Source organism: Plectropomus leopardus, chromosome 19 (assembly GCF_026936395.1).
Source record: "Plectropomus leopardus strain MGB_pleo_1.0 chromosome 19, ASM2693639v1, whole genome shotgun sequence".
Classification (NCBI taxonomy): domain Eukaryota; kingdom Metazoa; phylum Chordata; class Actinopteri; order Perciformes; family Serranidae; genus Plectropomus; species Plectropomus leopardus.
The window spans coordinates 22715460-22742596 of record NC_142194.1 but is presented as its reverse complement, the minus strand read 5'-3'; the positions used below and the strand labels follow the sequence as shown (position 1 = coordinate 22742596).

Below are 27137 nucleotides of genomic sequence, written 5' to 3'. Positions count from 1 at the left end.
CTACTACACACACACACACACACACACACACACACACGCACACGCGCTCTGCTCTGTATCGCTCTGTACAGAGCCTACACTAAGCAAACAAGAGGAGGGTTGTTGAGTTCATTGCTGGAAAAAATAAAAAGTGTGTCAGCCAGAGCAGTATACTGTACAGGGGGAGATCCAGTTTTTTTGGTTTAGTAAAAACTATCTACATTACAACATTGAGAAATATTTCATCCAGAAAATAATGATTTTTATATCAGTTACTCATACAATTTTATGTTAAATTTGTGAAGAAAATATTGGGTTTTTTTGAATGCCTTCGCAGTGAATGAAGAATCCAAAAATTAGTAATGAATTGGAGTAAAAGGCATCCACGTTTAAGAATAACAACACTATATCAAAAGTATTTACAAACTCACACAACTTGAGCAGTATAATTCAAGTCTTTTTTATCCTGTTGTAGGCGCAGAACTTCCCAAACAAATGCCTATTTACTAAAACATTACTACGTTTTTCTGATTTTAGGACATTAGCTGCGACCTCTGTCAGAGGGGCGCGGGGGATCCTACGCTAACTTTTTTTTAAAAATAAACTAGCTCTATTTACCTCTGTTTTATGCAGTCTGGCACCTTATTTTAACTAAAAGTACAAAAATAGTTCCCAGTATGAATCACTTTATTTTTTTTTATGAATTAAATGAAGATGGTTGGGAGGCCACTTGGCCAGATTTCGGGAGCCAGATTTGACCTACTGGCTGTAAGTTGAGTATCAGTGCTTTAGGGCATTGGTCATGTGATCACAGCCTTCCAAAATACATGGATTATGCACAAATTACTGGCTCATCATAACTTGGGATATGAACGAATTTTGGCGCATAACTTTTCAAAGGAAAATGTACAAAGAGTGCATAAGAATAGCCTGGTAACTGATATACAAATGGTCATTTTGTGGGTGTAGTAATGCTGTAGGCTCATGCTGTTGCCAGCCCCGAGTCTCAAGGGTGACATTCAGCTGTTGCTGTGGCACTCGGCATGGCCATGAAAAACGCACCATGGTAATAGAATGACCAATGAAGAATCCAGACTGAACTCAGCCTCATGTAAAGAGTGAATGTTCCTATTAATCTGAAAGTATGCCAGTTTTGGATTATGAGCCTTTGCCCTGTTACTGGTGGGACTGTGGCAGGAAATTTAACATCATATAGCTTTGCAGGTAACACTTAAAGAGAGGCAAGAGGTGTCCTGCGCTTGTTTCCACTCTATGAAATTAAACATTACCTGGAAATGAGCCGGCCTGCTGGCTTAGGAGATGTTTCTGTCGCTTCGTTATAAACCGCAAATGGCTTGAGGAGACGACATTATTTGAGTGGAAAGAGAGGCATGATTTCTTTAAGAAAGTCAGCATTGCGTCATGCAGATATTACGCATGCAGCCTTTGCTAAAAGCCTCTCTGGGTAAGAGAAATTAGTTGACTATGGAAATCAAATCCCAAATCTTTTTTTTTTTTATCTGACTGCCAGTTTGCTTTGGTGAAGATGTAATCGTAAGCTGATGCTGACTGCTTTTTTTTCTCTCTCTGGGAAAGCTGAGAGCAAATCTCTCTGTTCCTGTTAGGGGTGCCAAGAAAACACTCTTAAATGTGGAATTCCCGTTAAAAAAGATCATTGGAAATTTTTTGCTAATAAGGCATGATTTTAACTAGAGCCTGGGACGGGGCGTGATCAGCAGGAGAGTCGGGATAGAAAAGATTGAGGGAGGGCAGTGAAGAATGAAAAAGCAGAAAGAGAAAAAGAGTGGATGAAGAAGTCAAGAAATGGACTAAGAGTCTTCAGCCATGCTAGCAGCCTTGCAAGGCTGTACTGTGTACTTACTACACAGGTGTTTTGCCAAATTTAGGGAAAAGACGTTGTAGTGAAATAAACATTCATTTTAAGTGCAACACCTCTGGTGGACATTCCTGCAGTCAGCATCCGGGTCAATGTGTTGTGTGATCAAACTGCACATGTTAAAGTGGCCTTTTATTGTGACCATACCAAGGCACACCTGTGTACTAATGATGCTGCTTAATCAGCCACACCTGTCAGGTGGGTGGATTATCTTGGAAAAGGAGGAGTGCTCACTAACATGGATTTTTAACAAGTTATGTGACCAAAATTCGAGAGAAATGTATCTGTTGAGAGCTTGAAAAAGTGTCAGTGTAATTTTCCACATTCATCATGCTAACTTGTTTTCAATGACAATGCTAACATGCTAATGTTTAACAGGTATAATGTCGACCATGTTCACCATATTATTTTAGTGTTAGTGCTAATTAAACAAATTGCCAGAATGACTAACAAAGCAGCCTACAGAGAACTACAGATTTTATATTCCTCATTAACCCTTTGAAACTTGAACAATTTGGCTGGATTTCTGTCAAACACATTGGAAGAAGGCAATTAGCAACAACAACAAAAAAAGAAAGAAATTACCCTAACATTAACAAAAAAATAGGGGTGCCCAGTAGCTCAGTTGGTTGCATGTCATCCCCCCTTTCACGCTTAAAGCTGTCCTATCTTAAAAAAAAAGGCAAAAAGCCTAACAAATAATCTTTAAAAAATTAACAAGAAATTAGTAAAAAGTAAAAAGAAAATTATTTAAAAAAACAAAACAAAAAATATTAAAGTAAAACAAAAAACAAACAAGTAAATGACTTGGAAAAGTGTTTAAATAATAATAATAATTCTGTAGTAGCAGTAGTAGTAATTTTTCCCTAGCTTTTTTATTTTGTCCTAGATGTTTTTTAAAAAAAATATTTTCTAAATCTACTAATTTATTGTAATTTGTGGAATATTTCTAAACAAGTTACTCATTGTCTTTTTACTTACATTGTCTTTAAAAAAATTGCACTAATTTGCTCAGGGTTTAAAGGTTTCAATACTTGTACAAGGTGTCTGAAATCAGCACAAGAAAAGTGATGTCACTCATGGTTTCAAAGGGTTAATCACGTCCCACTAAACTGCCCATCAACATTAAAGAAGATGGAACTGATAAAGATTCCCTCGAACACATTAAACATTTACACTGACTTTGCTGAAAGTTTCAGAGATTTGAAACATCCTCAGAGAGCTTTCTGTGCTCAACTTTCTCATCTCCTCACCACAATCTAACCAAACTCATATCCGGAGCTTTTTAATACAAAAGTGCCCCTCATTAAAACTGAACCATGTGCCTGATATAAGAAGAGGAGAGAATTTTTACCATCTTACACACACGAACACATCAGGAAACACTCCTATCGAGCTACAAGGATGTGTCTGGGTGCGAGCTGTGGTTCTGCTTTTTATCCGATTTATGGCGTCTAATATGAAGCAGGTGTGAGCTGGCTTGACGGGATGGAGACGGGCCAGCCGAGGTGTTAGCCAGCACAGGAACGCCAGCAGTGAATGAGACGGGGAGACAGATGGAGGAAGGGAGGACGGGATGAGTAATGGGTACAGATGACCGAAGCATTTTTAGACTATGGTCGCACTAAAAGACTTTTAAATGGAGCAAATTTTGAACATCATGATGTTTACACTTGGTTGTAAAATGTGTCTTGGGTGACCGAGTCACAAGGGGACTGCACTAAATACAAGTCTACAAGTCACTCAAACAACTTGTTGAGGTGGTCTTGGACACATTTTATTACATATTTTTTGTAGCATAAACTCGTATACTTTAACTTGCATTCTTTTTAATGGCCAACTGGGGTTGACTCCATTGGTTGCAAAAAGAAGTCCAATTTATGTGAAACAGACATTTTCCTAATGAGTTCATGGTCTCAACCGCTTTTTTCAGCTGTTATTCAATACAGCATGATGTTAATTTTGTAAATTATGGTCCAATGTCGACGGTAATACATAAAAGAAAAACAGAAAAACAGATAAATAGATGAAAAAAAGGGTATGCTTTAGGGTGTGTTTGAGAAGTCATTACCATGGACTGTAAAAATAATAGATGTAGCTACCGTGACATCATCCATTGGTTTGTGGACTCCTATTTTGAAGCCTCAAGTTTGAAACTTACCATCTTGAGTTTTTGGAACCAGAAGTGACCACATTGGGGTTTGAGGTCAGAGCTACGGAGTACGAGAGGTGGCGACAAACTGTCACTCAGAGTAGTGAGTATTGAGTCTAAGTTGGCGTTTGCGCCAAATTTGAAAGACTTCCTTCAAGGTGTTCTTGAGATATGACGCTCACAAGAACAAGAAAGATGAGGTCACAGTGACCTTGATCTTTCACCACCAAAAGCTAAATTCTGCCTTGGTTCCTTGTTTAAACCAAGGAGACGTTTGTGCGAAATTTGAAGAAATTCCCTTAAGGTGTTCTTGAGATGTCACATTCAAAGCGAATGGTCGACAACTGGAAAACATAAATCCTCTGGCCATGGCTATCCCTGTTGTAAAGGCAAAAAAAATTACTTAGAGTTGTCAGTGTTAAATCTGCCACTGTTTTCATTGTAAACTGCATGTGTTGGTCGGCTTAGCAAAGCATGGGGGACAAAAATAATCAGTGTATTTGTAATCTAAGTTATCCAGTGAAATTAAAAAAAACTCATAGCCATATACATTGAATACGACAGAAACAAATTAATTCTAGGTGGAAAGGAAGGAGACAGAGAGATGAGAGGGCGATACAGCTGTGGGTCAACACAGGTATAAAACACTGCAGGAGGAAAGAAGTTAAAGCAAAAAAAATGTGGAGCAGGGGAAGTGAATGTGAGTGGGTGTGGATAAAAGCATTTGATGAAATGAAATACTGCTGAGGTACTCACATGATCCCCGGGCTGGGGTCTCATCAGGGAGACCTGGTCATAACCGCGGCGAAACAGTGCCCAGATAGCATCCAGTTTACCCTGTGCGTGACAGAGGAGATGGGAGAGGTTTAACAGCTGGAAGCCAAACACTCTAACACCGCAGTCCGTAACTCAATCAAATCCTATTAATACTGTTTCTACTGTATCAGCGAACATTTAGTCTGTGGTCCTTCAAAGACAAGACTCTGCAGGTTTTAATCCCAAACAAATACTGCAGCAGCTGATTCTTCAGATTAGTTCTTTCCTCTCTGGTTGGAGCAGTGCAGATTAGTCACTTGGCAAAATGATGGTCCATGTTTCCTTAACGTAAGGCACATGAACCTTAATTCCCCCTGAATCTCTGCTGCCACATATATAGCAGGTTCCTTTTCATAAATAACAATCTGCCAGGGAAAAACAGTTCAGCAAACATACAGGGTTACCCGTACACCACGATTTAAACATGTGCCGCCACATTTTAATTTTCTGTCATCTCTTTTTTATTTATTTTATTCATTGCACTATACTCTAGGAAGACCTGAGTGTAGAATTTCAGATGCAGTGAAAGTAAAACTTAATGGTTAGTTGCACTAGTCTAAAAATCTCCATTCCTCGCCTTTGTAGCAGATGATCCTCTTATTTATTGGTCTTATCAGATCAGCTGTGATTAAATCAACTGATCAATTATCCATCCACAACTCAAACTCCACAAACTGCTCCTAATTCTATAATTTCCATGAAGACTCTTTGTCTGCTTGCACTTGCACAAAGTTGGCCTACAAATAGTAAAAAAACCCCACTAAAGATAAGAAAACAAGGAAAAACCGAATGGGGGGGGGGGTTAAACTTCTGAAGGAATGCTGTTAAAGAAAGCACATGACAAAAAGTAAATTTGATCCACATATAACTGCAAACAGAGAAAAACAAATGTGTGTGTGTGTGTGTGTGTGTGTGTGTGTGTGTGTGTATGTAGCGGTGGTGGTGTTGGTGGTCAAATCTATAATGTAAAATAAAGAGCGTATTCATTGCAATATTCCACTTGCAGAACACTATTTTTGTTTTCATTTTCTTCTTTTCCTAACAAAAACTCAGTCATGATGCGGTTAACATAAAGTAAGTACATTGGTTGCTACGGTCTATTGCGCAACAGTTAAGGGATTCGACTGAGATAAGAAAAAACTTTAAAAAGTACTTGTACATTTTAGAAAACCTTGAAGAAAACACTAAAGTTGGGTTTGTGCTATAAATTTTATTGTGAGGGAACTTTAACTCAAACTTTAATGAAAATCTGAACTTAAGTTGTTTTGTGCAACCACCCCTTGAGCCTCAGTGACACGTACTTGAGAGGAAGAATGGGACTAGTCAGTTTATAGTCTTCTTTTTCTTCTCTTTCTCTTTCCCTACAAATCAGTGCAGTGCCATGTGTAGTCTGTGTAATAATCCAAATACAGCCTTTAAAGTTATAAGGTAGCAGTGTGTTCACATAACAGTCAGTGGTGCTTCTGTATGAGAGATTAGTGTTGCTCAACAGAGCTCTAATGTAGAGTACAGCTAAAGCACAAACAGCCCCGACGCCAACTCTAACAATGTCTCTCTGTCTGGAGAATCTGTCACATTACTTTGGCTTATGTGTGCACACTGATAGCTGGTGGATTTTGTGCTTAGGCAGCTAATTATAAATAAATATGTCAAGAACAGGCTTTATTCCTCCCTGCTGTCTTGTGAAAACTCTGCAGCTCCTCTCGTGGTGCTTTTCATGTTTTAACTTCAGTTGAGGGAGTTCAGGCTCGTCTGTGGGTTGAGAATATTCTGCCACCCGCAGTTATTTGAAACTCGCTGGGCAAAAGTTCAAAAACGCACAGTGGTCAAACTGTAAACAAGGCGGATTTTTGAGTTCCTGAAAAGCAGACATTTTGTCACAAGGCTGCAAGGATGCACTGGGATGCATTCCTCTTTAGTTTCTCTTCATAAATGGGACATTTATTGTCTGTTGGTCCTGAAGGAAACAGAAGCCACTTTCACAAATGCACTGCAAACCAAACGTATCTCGACTTAACAAAGAAGACTTGCATGTGAAAGCGCATTTTCTTCTTCCCCATTCACAATTCCTTGCAATTCGCGGGATATTTATTGTCAAGTTGCTCATAGCCTTTTCTTCCCATGTTCTCACACTATTAAGTCAGAAAAAAATTAAACCAGTTTGTAAAGTTTTAAAGTTTTAAATGCTTGCAAAAGGCGTCTAAATGCACCACAAGAAAACTGATGTCAAACAAACTTTCAAAGGCTTAAGTTGTCAAGGGAGGTAGCAACAGCACCAATTCAGCATCTGTTTAAAAGGGACAGCTGGTATGACGGGATCATGGAATGGATGGGTGTGACATTTTGACAGTGGGTTATGTGTGTGACCCACTGCAGGAGATTTAAAAAGCAGCTGTTAGCAGTAAGAGGCTAACTAAAAGAGGAACAGCAGCCGAAAATGTCTGCAACTTGGGAAAACAACGAGGTCCAGGATCTCCTTACCCTCCAGACAGTGGTAGAGATCAGCCACCACATAACAAGGACAGTGAATGGTTGTTGTTGAAATGTTATTGTTTAAAAAGTGCCAATGATGCGCTGGCGTTGTTTGGTTCTATGTAATAATGAATGGGCGGCACAAAGAGGGGACTTTGTAAGGGCTCTGTAGTGCGATTTCTGTGTAAAAAGAGCTTGTGTTTACCCGAATGGGTGTGTACCACTTCCGGCTCTGAGGCGCCTTCTTGTTGTGAGGTTTCTTAGGTTTCGGCTCAAAGGGCTCGTACTCCTGCTCTGGCATTTTCACCACAGCGTTCTTCGGCTTCTCTAGCTTGGCCCCCTCCTCTGTCGAGCCCTTTCCTCCCCAGCGCACCTGCAGAAAGCGGACAGTACATGAATATTTAACAGAAATGGAAGCAGAGGTAGAACTTTCCTGTTTTGGGGACACTGTAGATTAAATAATGATCACCTCCATCCTCTTGATCCCTCCGATTCCTCTTCCTCCGTAATATGAGGCATCCACGGTGGGCCACTTCTTCTTGGGCATACCGTCCTCATCATCTGAACTCTCCTAAAACACAAATAATTACACCAAAGCTGACTATTTTTTCCTTTCTGATATACTTTCCAATACACATATCAACTGTACTATGTAGACACACATTCTCCTGCAGAGTTGGTGGGTAAATATGTGTGTGGGTGTTTGACTCACAGGCTCAGGAGGAGGTGGAGGAGGTGGTTCTTTAATCACCTGTGAAACATGAGAGACATTAATCACATCTCAGAGGACCTCCTCTGAGAATCTTTATGTTGGGACCCCTAAAGTGCTTATTTGCCCCTTGGAGTTCAGACAAACCCCTTTGAAGCTGTGGATAAGTGTTATTTAATTGGCACTTTTAAATATCAACGCCTTCCTGGATGCAGTTTGCGATTCTTACCACCGTGCAGCACAAAGGCCAGAACCACCACATAAAGAGCAGGGCTAGCAGGAGGAACAACACCAGCAGGGTGATCAGGAGAATGGTGCCATCAAACTGGAGAGAAACACACACACACACACACACACACACACACACACACACACATCAGTAATATTACAACCCCTACACTGCTGTCCCCTATGTAGTAGTGCTGCAACTAATTGATTTTCAATTTTTTATTAAGCTGTTGATTTTTTTTGAATAACTGAATATTGGTATCTTCTACAAAATGTCAGAAAATCTTGAAAATGTCCATCAGTGTTTCCAAAAGCCCAAGATTAAGTCGTCAAAAGTCTTGTTTTGTCCATAACCCAAAGATATTCAGTTTACTGACATTGAGGAGTAAAGACATTTACAAAGCTGGAATCAGAAAATTTGTACTTTTATTCCTTGTAAAAATCCCTTAAGCCTTTTTTTCATTCTATGTCTCCTCTCCAATTTTTTTTCTTGGCCTGTGAACACAGCACAGGCAGAACTCATCATGATTTCCTTTATTACGCATTAGCAGTTTGAAAAGTTGATCAGATAAGATCGATGGATAAGAGGAGCAGCTGCTGCAGAGGTGAATGAAAGCAAACTTGTAGACTACGCAGAATGAACTTTCACTTTCACTGTGCCTGAGGTTATGCTGCTCCGTCTGTGCCAAAAGTGTGCTCAACCTATTCTCATTCCGCACTCACCAAATAGCTCCACTCTGTTAGTGCTTTTAGCATACAAGTGTGACGCCAAAAGCCACCATCCACGTCCACGTGCAACGCACACGGATGTGTCAGATGATAATGCGGTCCAACAGAACCAGTGACGTTGTTATCATATGCTGGCGGACAGCTGAATGGCAGCGGGCACGTTCACATGCCAAATGTGCCAAATTTGAAGAAATTCCCTCTGGGCGTTCTTGAGATATTCCGTTCATGAGAATAGGAAAGACGGACGTACAACTCAAAAACATATTGCCTTCTTCCCAGGGCTAATTCTGGCACAGAGTCATAAAAACCACTACACGGCAAATAAATTAATGTGTTGACAACTAATTGTTAAATCATTGTAGCTCTTTGGCAAAGTAGAGGGAAATGAAATTTTAAAAAGTAAAAGTTATGATAACTTCAGGATGAGCACCAGAAGTAGTGCAAGTAGTCCTGGGAATAAGCTGGGGGGTAGTAGTACTGGAACTGAAAAAAAAAGCAGCAGTATTAGAAACAGAGGATGTTGTACACCCAGTTGTACTTTCTTCGTTAGTTCTGTCACTCTGAATATTAATGTTTTTGTTTTTCTCGATGATAGTGGTTAGTGTAAGCCTCGTGATCCCCGAATAAATCCATCAGTCACTTAAAGCATGCAGGCGTCCATGAGCCAAATGTGTTTCCCATTACAGACCACAGATGAGGATCACATGTGGCTACACTTTCCCCTATCTATCTCGTGGCAAAGACATGGGGGATTTATCGCATCTCAGCAGTGGGGTCCATCGTCACCGGAACCTAATTATTATTGATCTCAGAAGTTTCCTAATCAGCAAGTTTTCTTTAACTTTCAACAGCTGACGGACACAATTTGTGAATGGTTTAGCAAACCGCAAAGACTGACCACATCTGCGTCTTGTCACCCTTGCGCATACAATGTGTATTTTCTCATGCTATATGGGCTCATTTTGTGGACTACAAAGGCTTAAAATGCTCAAAGTGCAACTGTGGGAGGATTTGGGGAGGGGGTTGTTTTCATTCCCGATTTATCCATGGACTTCAGCGTGCATGTTATTTATTGCTCCGGGCCTACCCATCACAAGTTAGCAACTTGTCGTGCCTCCTTAAATCCTAGGGTGACTTAAGCCTATATGGTTTAGTTTAGCGGCAAGAAGCAGCTAATTGAAATGGTATGTCTAATTGAGCTCTGTGTATCAAGAACCACAACACAACTGTTTAAATCCACAGTTTTCATGGATATGATGTCACACGGACTGAGGCTGAACAGCTTCAAAGAGCGTGTTGCTTTTTGGATGGGTGGGAATCTACTGTGGCTCTGTTCCATATGTTCCAACATACGACTTTTATTTTGTTAAATTGCTTTGAATTGTCTTAAATTGCATCTTGTTTAATCTTGGTTTTTAGGGAATTACGCTCCACCCTGCCTCATGCTGACTCAGCAGTATACATTCACACACCTGGGAGGACTGCGAGGTAAATGCTTTGCACAGGGGCGCTTCAGGACAGGATTCTTCTCTTTCACTTCCATAACCAAAACCCTGAGACTTGAACCGCCTCACGGCCACGAACCTGCTTCTCTAACCTTTTGTTTCCTACAACGGGGGCTTCACTGGTTTTTTTGGGGTGGATCGCTACTACAAACCCCTGTGGTTTGGCTCCCGCAAAAAAAGAGGAGAAAATAACAAAATTGAGAAAGGGAAGATGAAAGAGATAAAGGGGGGAAGGAAACTCACTGCAGAGAATAAAAAACAACATGCTTCAAGGAAAAGAGACGAGGTTGGAGAGGACAGGAGAAGGAAGAAGAGTGGAAACCACATTCAATACAAGGAGAAATAGAAAACCTCTTGTCATATTACAAAACATACAAAATCTCAAAAGTAAATCTATAATTGTGATTTTGAAGTTATTTAACTACAAATTAAAACAGTATTCATACATATCCTCTTTCCAAGAGAAACTGCAGTGAAAAACAACTTCCATCTGTTTTAAGCATCAGACATTGTTGAGAATATTTGTGAAAATTCCAAGAGTTTTAATTCATACTTGTATAATTTGACTGAACCACACTTTGAATGATGAATAATCTGCAGTACAAATGCAGGTCAGAGGGGGTCTATTATGCTGTTCCCTCTTTTCTGTCATGGGTCATGTTGTGTGTCAGATGTTCATACTAAACGTGGCCAAAGTTTTAGATAATGGAGTAAACGTATTTAAAACTAATCCCTGTGAGCAAAAACTTAAGGTTTCACATCACTCTGAATACTGTGTTTCCATGACAACCTTCTCTATATATGGTCATCTGCTCCAAGCACATTACTGGAGGAGTTTATGTTTCATACACTGCTACATGTAGCTACATGCTAATGCCAGAGAAACATGTATACTTTGATGTAGATTTTGTTAATTTCTCCAACGTTTCTTACTATATTCCTGCTGGGACATGTCCAGTTGTGAAGAAACTTCAAAGCTTACGTCAGGTGTTGCTGTAGGTGTTTCCATTATATACACTGCTACATGTAGCAACATGCTAATATCAGGGAAATATCAGTCTTTGAATCCATTGGCCCATCGGTCCAAAGATGATAAGGCCTCGTGCTGTGGCTTATGGCCCTGACACACTAGGCTGACCATCAGACGTCGGTGAATGTCTGTCGTCCTATTTTTTTGCAGTGTGTCCCATATCATTGGCACTAGTCAGCCCTTGCTGGCAGCTTTTCGGTTGATTCAGCAGGTTGAATCTGTGTTAGCGAAGCTGTAGGTGAATAAATCACTGATTGTTAGCTCAGCTCAGTGAACAAGAAGAGAAACGGAAGTGAGGAAAGTGAACAAAGAGCTGATGTCAAGAGGGACTAAGGTGGAAACAAACTTGTAATATAAGGTAAAATATTTTTTTTAGCCATTGAGCTCTTTAGCAGAAATGTTTCCTGATGGTATGTGTTGTTTCTAATATATTTTGTTCTTTCAAAATGGGCTTACTGGCTTACATCATGCCAGTCTTCTGCTTTGCATTTTTGAACGACGACCGACAACTGCTGCCTGTTGGTATGGAGAGTTATTTTCTCTTATGCAGGTGTAGAATACATGTGCCAGTTGGCTGTTGGCTGTAGTCTTTATTGCTTGTTCAAGTATAACTTCTTGGCTAGGACACAGGCGATGCAACAGTCGGCCTTCGTTGTCACTAGTTCTTTGATGGCGGTTTGGTGTGTTGGACCCTTGAAACAGGTGCTCAAACAGAGTGTCTCAGACAGTATGAAGAAAATAAAGTCTTTTTTTACCTATAAAGCATGTAGACATGTTTTAATAGAAACTCAAAATAAGTATGAACTTAAAAATAGGTCTTCTTTAAATGTATTAACAGGGGTCAAGAAGTCGCTACTTACACACTCTGTGGTGGTGATGTGCACGTTGCTGCTGATGAAGGACAGACCATCGTTCATGCTCACTTGCAGATAAATCACCCTGAAACAAAACAGGACAAGTCAGTACTATATCATCATGTTGGGATTTAACATTACAACAAGCAGCAGTCTATTTAGTCTGGAGAATTTCCTTTGTAAGCTCAGTTTGTTTGACCACAATGATGTCACTTGAACTCGGGTTCACACCAAGTAACGTCACTGCAAACTGTGAGGTCGTTTGTTAGAAGTGAAAATGTAGTCTGAACCAACAGAAAACAACCACAGGAGAACAAAGAGATGTCTAGACTAATAATCCAGTTCATTTAGTTCTTCAAAGGTTACTGGACTCAGATTGGTTTTGACTCTCAGCTGCCAACATCTCCAACCTGGCAGGAGAACATGTTACGAAACTGTGGCCAATAAATTAGCTACTTGGTGAGTAGAGTGGCTTTTGTTTACAAGCCCTGTTTCACTTGTAATTGAGTTTTCCACTGTGGCTAAAATCCAAAGCAGAATAAACAAACTGTAGGTGTGATTGTGTGACCCACAGAGACCCAGCAGGCACAAAAGCCAAGGTGAGACATCAACGAAATGGAAAAACAAAACACAACCTGCTCATTCTGATTTTGTTTTTATGGTTCTGGGCAGGTTGTGTAATTTTCCAAGACATGACACCATGCTAATTTCACTCTCAGAAATGTGAACGATGCCTCTTGTCCTCTCTTCTATAACGGATAAACTCTTTGTCAAAACATGTCTTTTGCCCATCCTCCAGTCCAGACCTTATGCGAACTCCTCCCCTAGCCTTCGAAGATTTTTGGAACTGCCTGAGTCTTTCTTGATGGTCTAAAGAATCCCTTCCTCCTTCCCTGAGTGCGGAAAAACAATTCTGAGAATTTCATGTGACCTCCAGTAGCCTCTTTGGAGCCTGTTCTCGTTCAAATCTTCAAAACATGTGGATAAAAGGCACGCATTCCCCTGTTTTTATTCCTTTGAGGACCAGGTGGATGTGAATGAGATCTGGCAAATGGAAAGCAGGCCATTTGACCGATAAACCTGTCTTTACTCTGACTCAGAGAGCTGTCTGTCTGGGTTAAAAAAAGGAGGGTGGAGAGAGAGAAGAGCTTGGGTCATGGGTGAAGTTCATGATGAACAGCAGACGGACCTTACTGACAATAAACAGCTAGGCACTGAGGGACTGAAACTAAAGAAGGGGCGGTTTGCGTTCATGTTTCTGATGCATCTTTGTGTGGTAAAGTATGAGGAGGTACAACATGAGACCAGCACAGTATGGTCGTATGTACCTGGATAAAGAACACAACTCAAATTTGTGTAGGATTTAGGGGGATATATCGGCAAAATTAATTATAATGTAATAAGTTCTTTTTTATATAATCACCTAAAAATAAGAATTGTTGTGTTTGTGTTACCTTAGAGTGCACTGGTTATATCTACATCGAGACCGTCATGTTTCTACAGTAGCACAAAATGGACAAATCAAAAACTGGCTGGAAATATGGCCGTCCGTGTTTTCACATTTTCAACTTTTCATGTAGGCCAACATAGTAATAGGCTCAACTACAATGACCAACGCCAGAGTTAATTTGTACAGTGAATCTGATTTATTCAGTGTTTTTTCCAGTTTCAATCTCTGTGTCTCTTTGTTTTGGCGAGGAAGAGACCTCAGAAGATAATTCAAATCCCAGTAAAAACCTCCTGAATGTCTGGATCTTCCATATCAGAGGAAAAGATGACCACACATTAGCATGTGTTAGACGAGCCGCCTGCCGTGAGATGCCAAACAGGGCAGAAATAAGCATGATTTGTAATGTGAAACTGCATTATTCAGAGTTTTGACAAGAGACCCTGGGGATTATTTTGACTCCTGAAAATCTTTCTGAACTTCTGAATCAGAAAAGGTGAGCACACATTAACTCATCAAGAGAAAAAGGGCAAACGAACATTAGCATGTTGTGGACCAGCATGGGAACTATTTTCAGGGGCGGATTAATACAGATTTGGATCTCTAGTGAGAATTTATGGCAAAATAAACTGTAATATATATAAATAAAGTATTTTTTGTAATGGAGGCATGTGCTTCATTAGATTTTGGACAAAAAATGGAACACTATGATAATAAGATATTTGACTACACAGGAAATACTCGCTGGTTTTGGTTCTAATGAAACTAAAATATTGTCAAAAAAAGAGCCCAGAAACGTGGAACAGAAACAAGGAAGGAGCCAGAAAAAACTGACCAGTGTGAATTTGAGGATGTGGAGGAAATGTATGTTGTACAGCACCCTGTCTGACAGCTGTTAGATGAGGAAGTAAAACAGACAGGGCAGGCAGTCCAAGCATGGACACACACAACACACGTACACACACACACACACAAACACACACACACACACACTTGAAAGGGACAGAGCAGACACAACACCGGAGTTTGTCTGACACTCATTAGATGGTGTGGATCTCCCCAGTTTAACAGACAAATCTACATTAAAATACTTTGAAAGCAAAACTATTACTTTTCTTCTTCTTTTGTGTAACTGGCCTCACATAAGCCCCTTTTACACTGCCTGTTCAAGGCAGGAATATTGCCCCATTATGCTGCCTCTCTGTTTTGTAAAAAAGCTACAATCGCAGAATGGGGGGCAGAGTTCTCTCGCATTTGAGCTGGCAGTGGAGGTAACATTGCTGAATTGACATCTGTATTAAGTCTGCAGTAAAGTTTTGCATGCAACACACTATGGGAGATTTAAAAGCAGCTAGTAGCAGCTGTGGCTAACTCAAAGAGAAAAAAAGCAGCCGTAAATACACAAATTGAGAAAACAATGAGGTCTAGGAGCTCCTTACCCTCAGAGCAGAGGACGAGATCAGCTGTCATATAACAGAGACAGTAAATGATGGTTATTGTCCCCTGACGCTTATGTTATAACGTCATACCTCCTTTGCCTTTGCGATGCCAGCACTCTGTCTAGGAGGCAAAAAGAAGGGACTTCATGGCGACTCTTTAGTGCCATCTCTGCGTAAAAATGGCTTTAGACACCATGATGCCACATCTAGAGAGGCAGAGGGACCAAATTCTTTACCCAAACTGTCTGACTAAATAGACCAGAACCAGAAGACCAGCAATGATAAGTGATGGAGCTTTGAGTAAAGTGACAACTTAATTGTCAAATTTTCATGATATAGTGGCTGCAAATTGGTCAAAAACTGACTTCAGTAGTCTGGGCATTGGACCCTCTCTCTGAAGGTTTTTCCACCCTGCCGAGAATCAAGCTGCACACAAACACATGGCCACACACATGAAAGACGGAGCTAGCTGCTACATGGCTTTGATCAGCAAGAACTGGACAAGGAGATTGTTGAAAGAAAGCGAAAGAGAGCAAAAGACTGACAGGGGATGAAAGAGAGTTTCTGTCTGACAAGAGATAAATAAAAGGCAGATACAGACAGGCAGAAAAAGGAGGTGGGTGGGCAAAAGAGCCACCGTGGCAGCAAAAGTAAAGACAAGAAGTGGAGAGAAAAGAGAGGGGGAAGGGAACGGAAAGTTTAAGGCAAGATTAGAAAAGATATACAAGAACTATACTGGCTTAAAGAGACATTTAAGGGAGCTAACAGCACATGATGTACCCTCAGTTTTACGACCTTTCTGCCGAGGTATCGATTAAAGCTTCAGTCATCAGTCCAGGTTGCTTAAATCTCTCTTCACAGCAGTTAAATTCTTCCTTTCCACACCACTAACAGTGCAAATAATAACTGTAAATTATAACTTCTATGGGAGAATGAGAGGAAGGAATTTGTATCATGATTATAAAAGTATGCTATGACCATGACAGGTCAAGAACATTTTTAAAAAGATGGTCTAATAATGGCTGAAAGGCCCTCTCCTCCCCTCTTTGTCTCTCCATGCAGTTTAAAGTCTTTAACCAGCGTCCACTGAACCTTCTCCTCTGTGGCCTGTTGTACTTTTCTTCCCATAAAGACTTGGGTCAGAGAGGTTTGTGGATTGTTTATGTTGGAACATGGTTGAGCTCTAAAAAGAGAGCACAACCAGCTGATGAAAAGCGACTCTGGCCGCTGCTTGGGTTGAAAATTGTGTGACTGTCGTGCGGTGAACGTTTGAGTAAAACAACCTCAGTTGACTTAGTTTTCCCACCCCGCCACCTCTCTCTTTTACTGAGCCAGAGAGCATTGCAGTGATCCTGAACTAACAAATAAAACCTACTTCAATCAAATTTACTTCATCTTATCGCAGTTTGAAGCCAGCAGTGTGCTACGACTTAGGTCAGATTGAGTGTTTTCTCACAGGCAAACAAAGAAGCTCTCCATTGGGTTTAGACTAGAACACAAATTATCATACAGTTTCATAAAAAGATCTGATTTGAGACCTGAAATCAGGCTCCTAGATTCACAAGGACTCCCCAGAATCATGCAAAGCATGCATTTTAACATTGTATTGTATTTAACAGTGGTTTGAAAATCTTTGAAACTGCTTTACTTGAATGAGGTCCACTGTGTAGGATTTAGGTGGATTTATTGGCAGAAATGGAATATAATGCAATCAGTCTCTTTTTCTTCAATCTCTGTTCTTTGTAACCTTAGAATAAGCTGTTTATATCTACATGGGGAGCGGGTCCTTGTCTATGGAGATCACCATGTTGCACCGCCATGTTTCTACAGTAGCCCAGAACGGACAAACCAAACACTGTCTCTAGAGGGACATTCATATTTTTGCGTCAGCCACCATAGTTAGCAGCCCACGTGTGAAACTGCTTTATTCAGTGTTTTTACGATTTTGAATGACTTTGTTTGTTTGGAAGAGGAGTCGACCCCTGTGGATAATTCAGCTCCCAGTTAAAACCTCATCAACGTCCGAATCTTAAATTATCAGAGAAAAATGTTGAGCACAGATTAGCAGGTGCTGGACCAGTGGTGCGTATCCGGCATGCCAAACAGCATTTGAGAGACTTGATCGGTATCGTAAAGCTGCTTTATTCAGTGTTTTTACTGGTTTTAATCACCTGGGGTCTAATCAATTGTTACATTTGCACAAAAAGAGCCCTGAAAGAGGTATATGCCACTTCCCATGCTAAAGTTGAGATCTATAAAATCTAACTTGATGGGAGAATGTGCGTGGTGAATTGAAGAAATGAAATGTGAGAAGACTCATTCTAAATCAGAATATTTACATGGTGCACACCATTTTTGGCTTTTGATCCTAGGCACATTTTCATAAATTAAACCCCAGGTCTGTTTGTTTTTGAAGAAGAGCAGACCTCTGTGAATAATGTAGCTCCCGGTAAAAACCTCCTGAACAATAAACACTGTAGAAACCAGGAGAAGTTTCAGCTGGTTGCAAGCCACCAAATCCCGGTAAATCTTACAGACCGTAAGTACAATTATTATATTAGTCTTAAAAAGTTGGTAGGTCCAGATCAGGCCAGAGATTTAAAAAAGTAGTCTTTCATTTGTTTCTTGTAGTAAAAAAGACAAGAAATCAGAGTCTTGTTTTCTATGCAGATGATCCACTTTTGTCTAGTCGAGTTGTTGTAAACTGACAAGTTTCAGAAGATAAAAGGCTGTTGCATTGCAAGTAGTTGCGAGTTTCAACTTGTATTGTTGCAAATCTTTGGTCCAAAAGGGCTTCATGGTGGACATGTTAGCAGACAGCATCTGCTGTTGAGCTGAATGATGCTAAAATGCTTTGTAGAGCTGAGTGAAACTGCAGAGCTGCCTGATAATTCTTAGAACACAAGACACAACAAGGGACATCAACTTCATGAATAAACTCATGCTGAACTGCTGGCCAACATTGGACGAAGGACTCAATGAAAAACAAACAAACCAGACAGAACATCAGCTCTCTTTTGTTGCCATCAGAATTCAAAACAAATCATTAAGTCAGTCATTTTATATTTGCAAGTTTCTTGTCTTGACTTACTTTGTGTCTAAGTAATGGTCAGGACCATTCATCTCCAGTTGTTTTCACTGCTCTGTTCTAATTTGGGACAGAAGCAGGACAAATGCATTACCGCTGCATGTGCTGGCACAGCTACAGAGCCCTTATATTTTGCTAAGCTGCTCTGGGATGTAGAAAAGAGGAATGCGGCCACGGATGGGGATCGTAAAAAGAGCTAATGTATGGCAGGCTTCTCATGGTCTGTGGTTGTACACACATATATGCATACATGTGTGTTTGAGGCAGAATGTGATCAAAGATGCACGTGGAAGCATAAAAAAGAGGCACCTACTTCCCAACTTCATCGATGACAGGGGCTGGACACAGTAAGAACGTGTCTTCCACTCCGGCCGGCTTTTCATCTAGGAGGAAAACCATCCTTTTAATAAAGGCATATACTCCTCAGTCTGTGTATTTCTGTTAATTAGAGACACTTATTAGGTACTTGTCAAGGTGAAAGAGTTAAAATTTGATCTGTATATGCTTTAGCAGACTAATACTATACAGATATTTCTGTATTGTTTTTGGCAAAAGCTGATACTTTGTGCCAATATATCGCACATTTGAATTACTGTCAACATTTTTCAAAGGGGAAAACCGGTTTATGCACAGAGAAAAAGACTGAAACATACACAAACAGAGACTGATGTTAACCTTATTATCCTGTTGGCTTTACACTAAAAAAACAAGTGCATGTGTACTCACTGACTGTAACCGTGTCGTTGATTTTGAAGCTGCAGAGCACCTGGTTGATGTTTCTAGCGTGGAGAAACCCATTTCCTCTCACCACCACTTGGAAAGACTCTGGTTACACAACACACATTGACATTTTTACACTCTGGCAAGCAAAATGACATTTTATACTGAATGTATTTAACGTAATGCTAATTTTAATGACTGCACAGTTAAAAGGGCAGTATCTAAATTCTGAATGGCTTCAATTAATGCATTTATTTTGTCTGTGTGAGGACAGTAACAGTTGAACTGTGTAACCAAATTAGATATCTGGAAATATGGGCCCCAGTCCTTCAATCTGTTTTGTTCACACTGCAAGCCTTAGTTTTCAATTTGGATTTACTGGTCACATCAGATTTCTTTTGTTTGGCTGTTCCTATTACGCTTTAAAAGTGGTTAAGATTCCACTGTAAAGTGGTCATGGTCCTAAACTAAACTCATTGCATGCGCAAAAGAGCAATAACAAAGGCATCATGCAGAACGCTGCCATACAGACATAAACATGGAGGCCACTGAATTCAGCATTTAAGTTTTCATTTATAAGTTGATGTGCAGTGGAAGCCAAACATGTTTTTAATACTTTTTTGTCTAAAAGGTCTTTTTCAGATATTGTGTTCACAAGAATGAGACAAATGCAATGACCTTGACCTTTGACCACCAAATTCTATCAGTTCATTGTTGAGTCCCATGGAACGTTTGTGCCAAATGTGAAAAAAAATCCCCTCAAGTTGTTCTTGACATATTGTGTTCACAGGAGTGAGACAGACGAGGTCCTAGTAAGTTTGACCTTTAACCACCCAAAGATAATGTGTTCATCTCTAAATCCAAATTAACGTTTGTGCCAAATTTGAAGAGGTTATTTTAAGGCATTCTTGAGATATCATATTTGTTAGAATGGGATGAAAGGATGAACAGCCCAAAAACATAATGCCTCTGGCAGTCACTGGCGTGGAGGCATAAAAATGACCAAGAGACACAAAGATACAGTTGGTCCATTATGCTGAGTGAGGTACAGTAAAGAAGAAAAGCTATGATTTGACCAAAAAATTTAATCTGGTAGAGTGAAAACTTCTTCCAATTAAATGATGAATTACTAAGTCACGTGACTTTAATCTATAAACTGTAATTTGTCAGCAACTACAACTATGTTTCAAGTGAAATATAGATAGACAGATACACAGATGTGAGAAGCAGTAAAAGTCTTTCTGCTTGTGCCAAAAGTGTTTAATCAACTTTTATCTGTTCATTTATGGCTTTTAATATCCAGTTAATCTTTCTTTTACTGTCATACTCTTTTTCTTGGCAGGACACAAAAGGATGTTGTCTACTTTACATTCTAGCTGCTGCCAATATCACCACTGACGTTCTCTCACAGTCAAGCCTTTTAATGACAGCCCGTAATATTATCCTCACTGCGGGACCTGTCCCAGTAGTTTCCCTGTAAGTGACCTGAATGCCCATGTATGGCCATTTTTCAGTCTGGGATTGTCATTACTGAAGTGAGAGACGGGGCTCCTAGTAATGAAATCAACACAAATTAAGACATGAAAGGGAATCTGGAGAGACACACTGCAGTGTGTGTTTTTAGCCCCCACCTCCTGCACACACACTGGAGGGCTCAGCTGCCAATATTTCAATGCAGGACTTCTTGATGATCTGAGGGGGAAACAAAGAGAAAAGACAAGTATTTATTCTATTCTTTCATATATGCGGATGTTCTGTTTTAAGCAGGCACATTTGTCAAATTTAAAGGAATACTACACCCTGCAAATGCAAACATAACAGGGAAACTGATGAAAATATTAGCTACTCTTATGAGAAACACAAGTTGATGTGTGCTCACTCTGCCTGTACGGTACTCTGTGAATATGTGAATGTGTTTCATAAGGCCAGTGCACACAGAGACTTACAGTTCTACCTGGCGCATATGAAAAGTAGTGTTTATGGCTGTTTGAGTTAGATCTTCGACTGCAACAGTTTGCTTTATATCTACTTTTGAACTCCTGCATTTTGCAAACCAGTGCAGTGCCTATGTCGCTCATGAGGAACAAGGCATTCTGTTCATTCATACTTTCTAAAGCCAGTCCTGACACCCAAGGGAGTAATAAAAGGTAATTGTACTAATGCGGGACAGACTCAAGATAAATACACGAATTTGGATGTCCGCTGTTTGTGAGCTTCAGCTACAGGAATGCTCCCCTGCACAGAGAGGGTGTTTATTTACCGAATCAATGACTCCCCGGAGGGCGTGGAAGCCGCCCAGCACAGGAAACACGTGCTCGATGGTGTCTGCAATGGTGGCCAGCTATAGAGGGAGATCGAGGTGTGGATGGAGGAGAAAGAGGAGAAGAGTTAGGCAACTATTATACTATTCAATTCTATTTGTTGGAAATTTTATTATGGCGAAAAGATGTTGTCACTGTGACCTTTGACCACCAAAGTGTAATTATTTTTTTCTTGGGTCCAAGTGCATGTTTGTGCCAAATTTTAAGAAATTCCTTCAAGTTGTTTTTGAGATATCACATTCGTAATAATGAATCAGACAAGGTCACAGTGACCTTTATCTACCCTCAAACAGTTTTTGAGATATTGCATCCATAAGAATGGGACAGACATTCTGAAAACATAATCCCTGCGGCCACGGCTATTGCTGTTGCAGAGGCATAAAAACTGAATTTGACGTTAAACGTACTGGTGATATCATTTAGGAAATTGTACACAGGGAGATCTGTACAGTGAGTCTCCATGAAGAATTGCAAGCACACAGTTTAAAACCAGGTAATCCAATTCACAGTAATAATCACATATTCCACAATTAGGTAATGGCCCATTTACAACCAATCAAATGCAGCTCGTACTAAATTTGATGGAGATACCGTGTGGTTACTGAAGGTCAACCATATGCTCTCATATATCCTCCACATTAAAAACAGGATCCTAAATCTTCCTCCTAATCATCATGTTGAAGCTAAATATTGAGTATTATTCAAGTGACAGACCTTTCTCCAGTCCAGCTTTTAGTGTTGGCATCCTAAGAGGGAGCTTGGGGTTAAAAGTCCCTTGGCTTGGTTTTCAGGAAATTTTAAATTATGGGTTAGCCAAATTGCATAGGGGCCACTGAATACACACTATGCAACATGGACATAAAAGCATTTCCACAAGTCTGGATTCCTGAGCACATGTGGTGCAGTTCATGTATGGTACTGTCTTTATTTCAAACCAGGTATATAACACTTAAGGGATGTAAGTCTATTTGCAAGAGACGGCACAGATTTATTACATTACCTGTGTCTCATTGAAGTCTTTGACCCCAACGCAGTACACAATAGCTCCAAGAGACCTGGCTCTCTCTGCCTATAAGAATACACAAGCAATAAACCCAGAAAGTTCCAGAAAACTGGCATGCAAGCAATAGTATGCAATTTCAGTCACTGAATGTTGGAGTTGCTACCTCTTGTTGTGCAGTGATGAGCTGATGTTCCTGCAGCTCTCCATCTGTCAGCGCAATGATCACACTTGCCGTGCCTGGGAGAAACATACAGTAATGCTATGACCTCAATATAATTCATAACTTAGCCTGAAATAGGTTTTTATACAAATGAATTATTTGATGCTTACCAAAATTCTCCTGGTGTATCTGCTCGTTTGCCTTTAAGAAGACATTTCAAGGTCAGGAAATACCAAAGTTTTACATTGTAATCAATAGATAAAGAAGGTACAAAAAGTTTGATTCTCTAAAATAACACAAAAAGGCTTTGCAACAAATGCTCACCCTCTGCAACCCAAGGTGCATGAATGTATCTCCACCAGGAATCTCTCTTTTCAGAGAGTTCAGCCCCTTTCTGATTTCCACTCTGCACAGAATAAAGAGCAGAGTTGGTCAAACTGCAACTTTTCGCCTATGGGCCCTGACACACCAAGCTGACGTTCAGCTGTTGGTCAGTATCGCCTCAGTTGCTGCGGTTTGTCCCGCACCATGGCCCTTATCACCATTTGTTGACGTTTTCTTAGCAGATTCAAAATTGGTGCCCGTCAATGATGAAATCACTGTGATTGACAGTTCAGCCCAGTGCACAAGAGACAAGAGACACGAAAATGACAAAAACAAAAAAAACGACTTAAAGTGGAAGTAGGAGCAATACAAACTTGTTCTATAAGGCCATTGAGCTCTTTAGCAGAGATGTTTCCTGATGGTTTGTGTTGTTGGTAAATATGCTTTGTTCTTTCAACTCTTGTACCTTGACTGTGGTGCTGATGTGCTACCTGGCTAACTAGCATCATGACGGTCTTCTGGTTTCCATTTTTGGATGGAAATTACAGACTACCTCCAATCTGCTGGTTTGGAGAATTATTTCCTCTTATGCAGTGTATGTGCTAACTGGCCATTGGCTATAGTCTTTTTAGTCGTTTTAGCACATTTATTATTTTCAGAAAAGCTGGTCTTCACCCCCCCCCCACTAGCAGCCACCAAAGTTCGCCTCATGTCGCCTTTGTCTTGGCCAAAAAGTTGCACATAAACCCCCCATACAAAACTACAGCTGACAGCCAATCAGCAGGTTTGTTCTTTGCCTGTGTGCAAGGAAATAACTCCATATCAGCAGCCAGTGGTCGTCTGTACTCCTCATTCAAAATGGGAATGAGCAAGAACATCATATTGCTAGTTATCACATTAACAACACAATCCAATGTTGAAAGAACACAGCGTATTTACCAGCACAAAACATTAGGAAACTCTTCTGCTAAAGAGACAGAACTAATTTGTTTCCACTTCATTCCCCTCTGGAATTAAGCTCTTTCCTTACTTCTGTTTCTCTTCTGGTGTGTTGAGCTGAACAGAAAATGAGAGTAATTTCATTCACCAACGGGTGTCGACTTCTTTACTGCAGATTTAATGTGCTGAATGTGCCGCAAAAAAAGCTGAAAAGAGACGCCTTAAAGACTAGGACAACGGATGCTCACTGACAGCCGACCTTTGGCTTGATTTGTCATGGCCTTTTGATACTGGTTTTGTGTGTCTCAGCCTTATGTGCCATCTCTGTCATTGTGGAAACTCCCCCCACAATTAGCATTATTGTTACAGTCAAGGATATTGATTTTAATGTCTCTATGCTTCATAAAAGTTTTCACCCGATTCTTTTTATTGTATTCAGTGGTGCACTAATGCAAACCGGAGACACCTGTGTTGGAAGTGGGGACACATTTTCCATGATCACAGAAAATAACACTGAGTTTTATGAAGCACCAGTCACACGGGCCAATTTTTCAACTTCTTGTCAGTTCAGAGAGCATCTGCTTTCACTCTGGTGCAAGTTTATTTTACGGCTGATTGTTCCTCTTGTGTAGCAGCATTCCATTCTAGAATAACATTCATTCATAACAAATTCAGCTTGGGTTGGTTCGTTGGGGTTAATCAATTATATAAAGAGCTTACGTTAATCAGTCATAACTTCATTTACCTGTTTTCCGTCAGTTTCATGATGGTGGATGCTCTGGAGGAGAATGTTATGAATGACATCCTCAGCATGGGACTGGAACAGAAATAAAACAAAAGCATTGTCACACCTGGCAGTGCAGTAGAAAATCCCCGGATTAATTTATTACTGATACACGCCAGAGATAAAACAACAATTCAACAGAATTTGGCAGCTGGTTGGTGATTTCCCACCTTGCACAAAATGTAAGTTCCACAAACATCTGGGATTAATCAGAAACATTGTGACAAATACAGTAAATCTGCAAGAGCAACATATTGTTTTCCTCAGAAACATGAAATAACTTGTCGAAAAAAATCATGTGCTGTACTTTTATGCCAGACAAAGTCCTTTCATTTAGACAATAAATATCTCATTGTGGACAAACGACTTCACTCTTTGAGGTCGCTCCAACAGGCTGTGTACGAAACTCATGAATGCAACATACTAAGACACCAAGTGACACCAAGCATGGATTTATGCCGGTGTGCAGGATTTGAACCCTCTGTGCGTGACAATGACTCAAATGTTGGTACTTTACTGCATCACTGATCCCTCAGATGTGGGTAAAGGTTTTCGTTTTTGTTTAGTGGTGACATTTTTATATTTGGAAAGCAATTACATACATGTAAACATACACATCTATCTGAAGTAAAAAAAAAATGTTTTGAGAGAAAGTAAGTGAAGGCAGATCTGCGCTTGATTGAAACAAGTTTGTTTGTCACAGAAACTTTGGGCAGGGTTGGTTCTTTGCTGTGGCTGAAACGTAAAGCTCCAGGTGTTGTTGTGGCCTTTGAGCAGAACAGAAAAAACAAAACCACCCACAAGCTGAAAGCCATCTGTTGAAATTTAGCATTTTACGCTGTACTCTATTTCTATTGAAATATGGTTCAAATTTAAGCCATGATAGGATGTAAGTCTTGCAGTTTGTGTATTTGCAATTGCTGTAATATTTACAGAATAGGTAAGTACAAGCAGATAATTGATTAAAACATGGTAGTTTAGGTATATGTTCATGTTCACTGCAGAAGATTAATTTGCATATTTGAAAAATGTAGAATCAGTGTAGCTAGTACTACAAAAACTAAAAAGGATGCAAATTAGGATTGCCCCTTGAAAGTCGGAGACTTGAATCATCAGTCAGAGACCCTCAACCAACTGAGATTGTTTCAAGTCAGTCATTTTTTTTCTGTTAAGTGTACTTCTGGCAAAATTTTGGTCCCCAGATTTTGCTGCGGATTGAAGGCGCTTTACTTTCACGCTACTCTCAGTACAATCAGTTGCGGACATGCAGGCAGTGGCAGCGACCGCACCGTAAAGCAAATAAATCTGTGTACGAGAAACAAAACTTTCTGTTCAATATGTGTATTGAACAGCCAAATCCAATTTCACTCGCATAATTCTGATTCGGGTACAGCCCTCAAGCAAAATATAGATTTATGACCAAAAACATGTATGTGAGGTCACAGTGACCTTGACCTTTGACCTTCAACCACCAAATTCTAATCAGTTCATTCTTAAGTTCATGTGGATGCTAAATGTTTGGAAATTTTAAGATCTCCTTGAGATATCTCATTAATGAAAATAAGCCGTACTTAAAATCATAGTGACCTTGACCTTTGACCGCCAAATTCTAATCAGTACATCTTTGAGTCCAAGTGGATGTTTGTGCCAAATTTATACAAATTCCCTAAAGGTGTTCTTGAGATATTATGTTCATGAGAATAGGACAAACGGACAGACAATAAATGCCTCCTGCCTTGGCTTTAGCCCGCATGGATGCATTATCACTTGAACTTGTAATCATGAACATGTAACTGTAGCAGCCATTTTTTTCATTATCTGGGTTTTTTAAATGAAATTTTTTATCACTCATGCTATTGAAAACATCCATCCCCCTGATTTCAGGGGTTGTCGTGTTCAGGAGTATGTCACCTCAAAATCGAAAAATATAATGCAAAAAAGCCGCTTCTAAGCATTGCTGCTAGGGGCGCTATAGCATAAAACAACAAGAGACAGCTGACACCTTCTGTTTTGGTTCACCACTCCTCAGAACAACCACAGCTGACCAATTTGATGAAGCTATAGCTGAACATTTCCATATGCGTCCGTACATTTATGACACTTTGTCACCTTTTCAGACAAACATCCTATCATTTGGTTTTTTTTTTGTCTTCTTTCTGTGCAGTAACTACAGCAGTACACGTTCCTCCATAGACACCATGTCTGTTTACTACTGTGGTCATGAAAAAGCTCCATTTAGCTCTATAACGCACCTTCCGGACTGATGTTTGCTACCTCCACCTGTACGTTCGAGCACATGTGGAGTATATTCACCAGGGTTGCACGTTTGTGTCACCTCGGCCAGACGTTGTCATTTGAATGGACCATGTTTCAACCCTAAGTCTGCAGAGGCTGTAAAACCCAAGCTGACTGCATACATCAGTTCAGCTACTAGAGAGACAGTGAAACGTCAGCCTGCGCACTAAGTGACTAAACATATGGCGAACTGTCGCTGAAGGTACACATTTTATTATACTTTGCTGAGGTGACTGTTGTGTGTTT

General features: G+C 40.1%; 1 protein-coding gene across 1 annotated transcript in view; it reads right to left on the bottom strand.

Annotated features, from left to right (window-relative positions):
- The window catches only part of antxr1c (ANTXR cell adhesion molecule 1c), a 51144-nt gene that overhangs the window by 7137 nt on the left and 16870 nt on the right, over positions 1–27137 (bottom strand). Inside the window, exons 3-17 of the mRNA XM_042507652.2 lie at positions 24558–24629; positions 22874–22955; positions 22720–22750; positions 22553–22626; positions 22387–22455; positions 21326–21406; positions 20697–20757; positions 19072–19170; positions 18659–18728; positions 12378–12456; positions 8255–8350; positions 8029–8067; positions 7786–7887; positions 7522–7689; positions 4785–4865 (exon numbers count right to left, since the gene is read on the bottom strand). Coding sequence (XP_042363586.2) covers positions 4785–4865; positions 7522–7689; positions 7786–7887; positions 8029–8067; positions 8255–8350; positions 12378–12456; positions 18659–18728; positions 19072–19170; positions 20697–20757; positions 21326–21406; positions 22387–22455; positions 22553–22626; positions 22720–22750; positions 22874–22955; positions 24558–24629 — 1204 coding nt within the window. The remainder of the gene's footprint in view (positions 1–4784; positions 4866–7521; positions 7690–7785; positions 7888–8028; positions 8068–8254; positions 8351–12377; positions 12457–18658; positions 18729–19071; positions 19171–20696; positions 20758–21325; positions 21407–22386; positions 22456–22552; positions 22627–22719; positions 22751–22873; positions 22956–24557; positions 24630–27137) is intronic.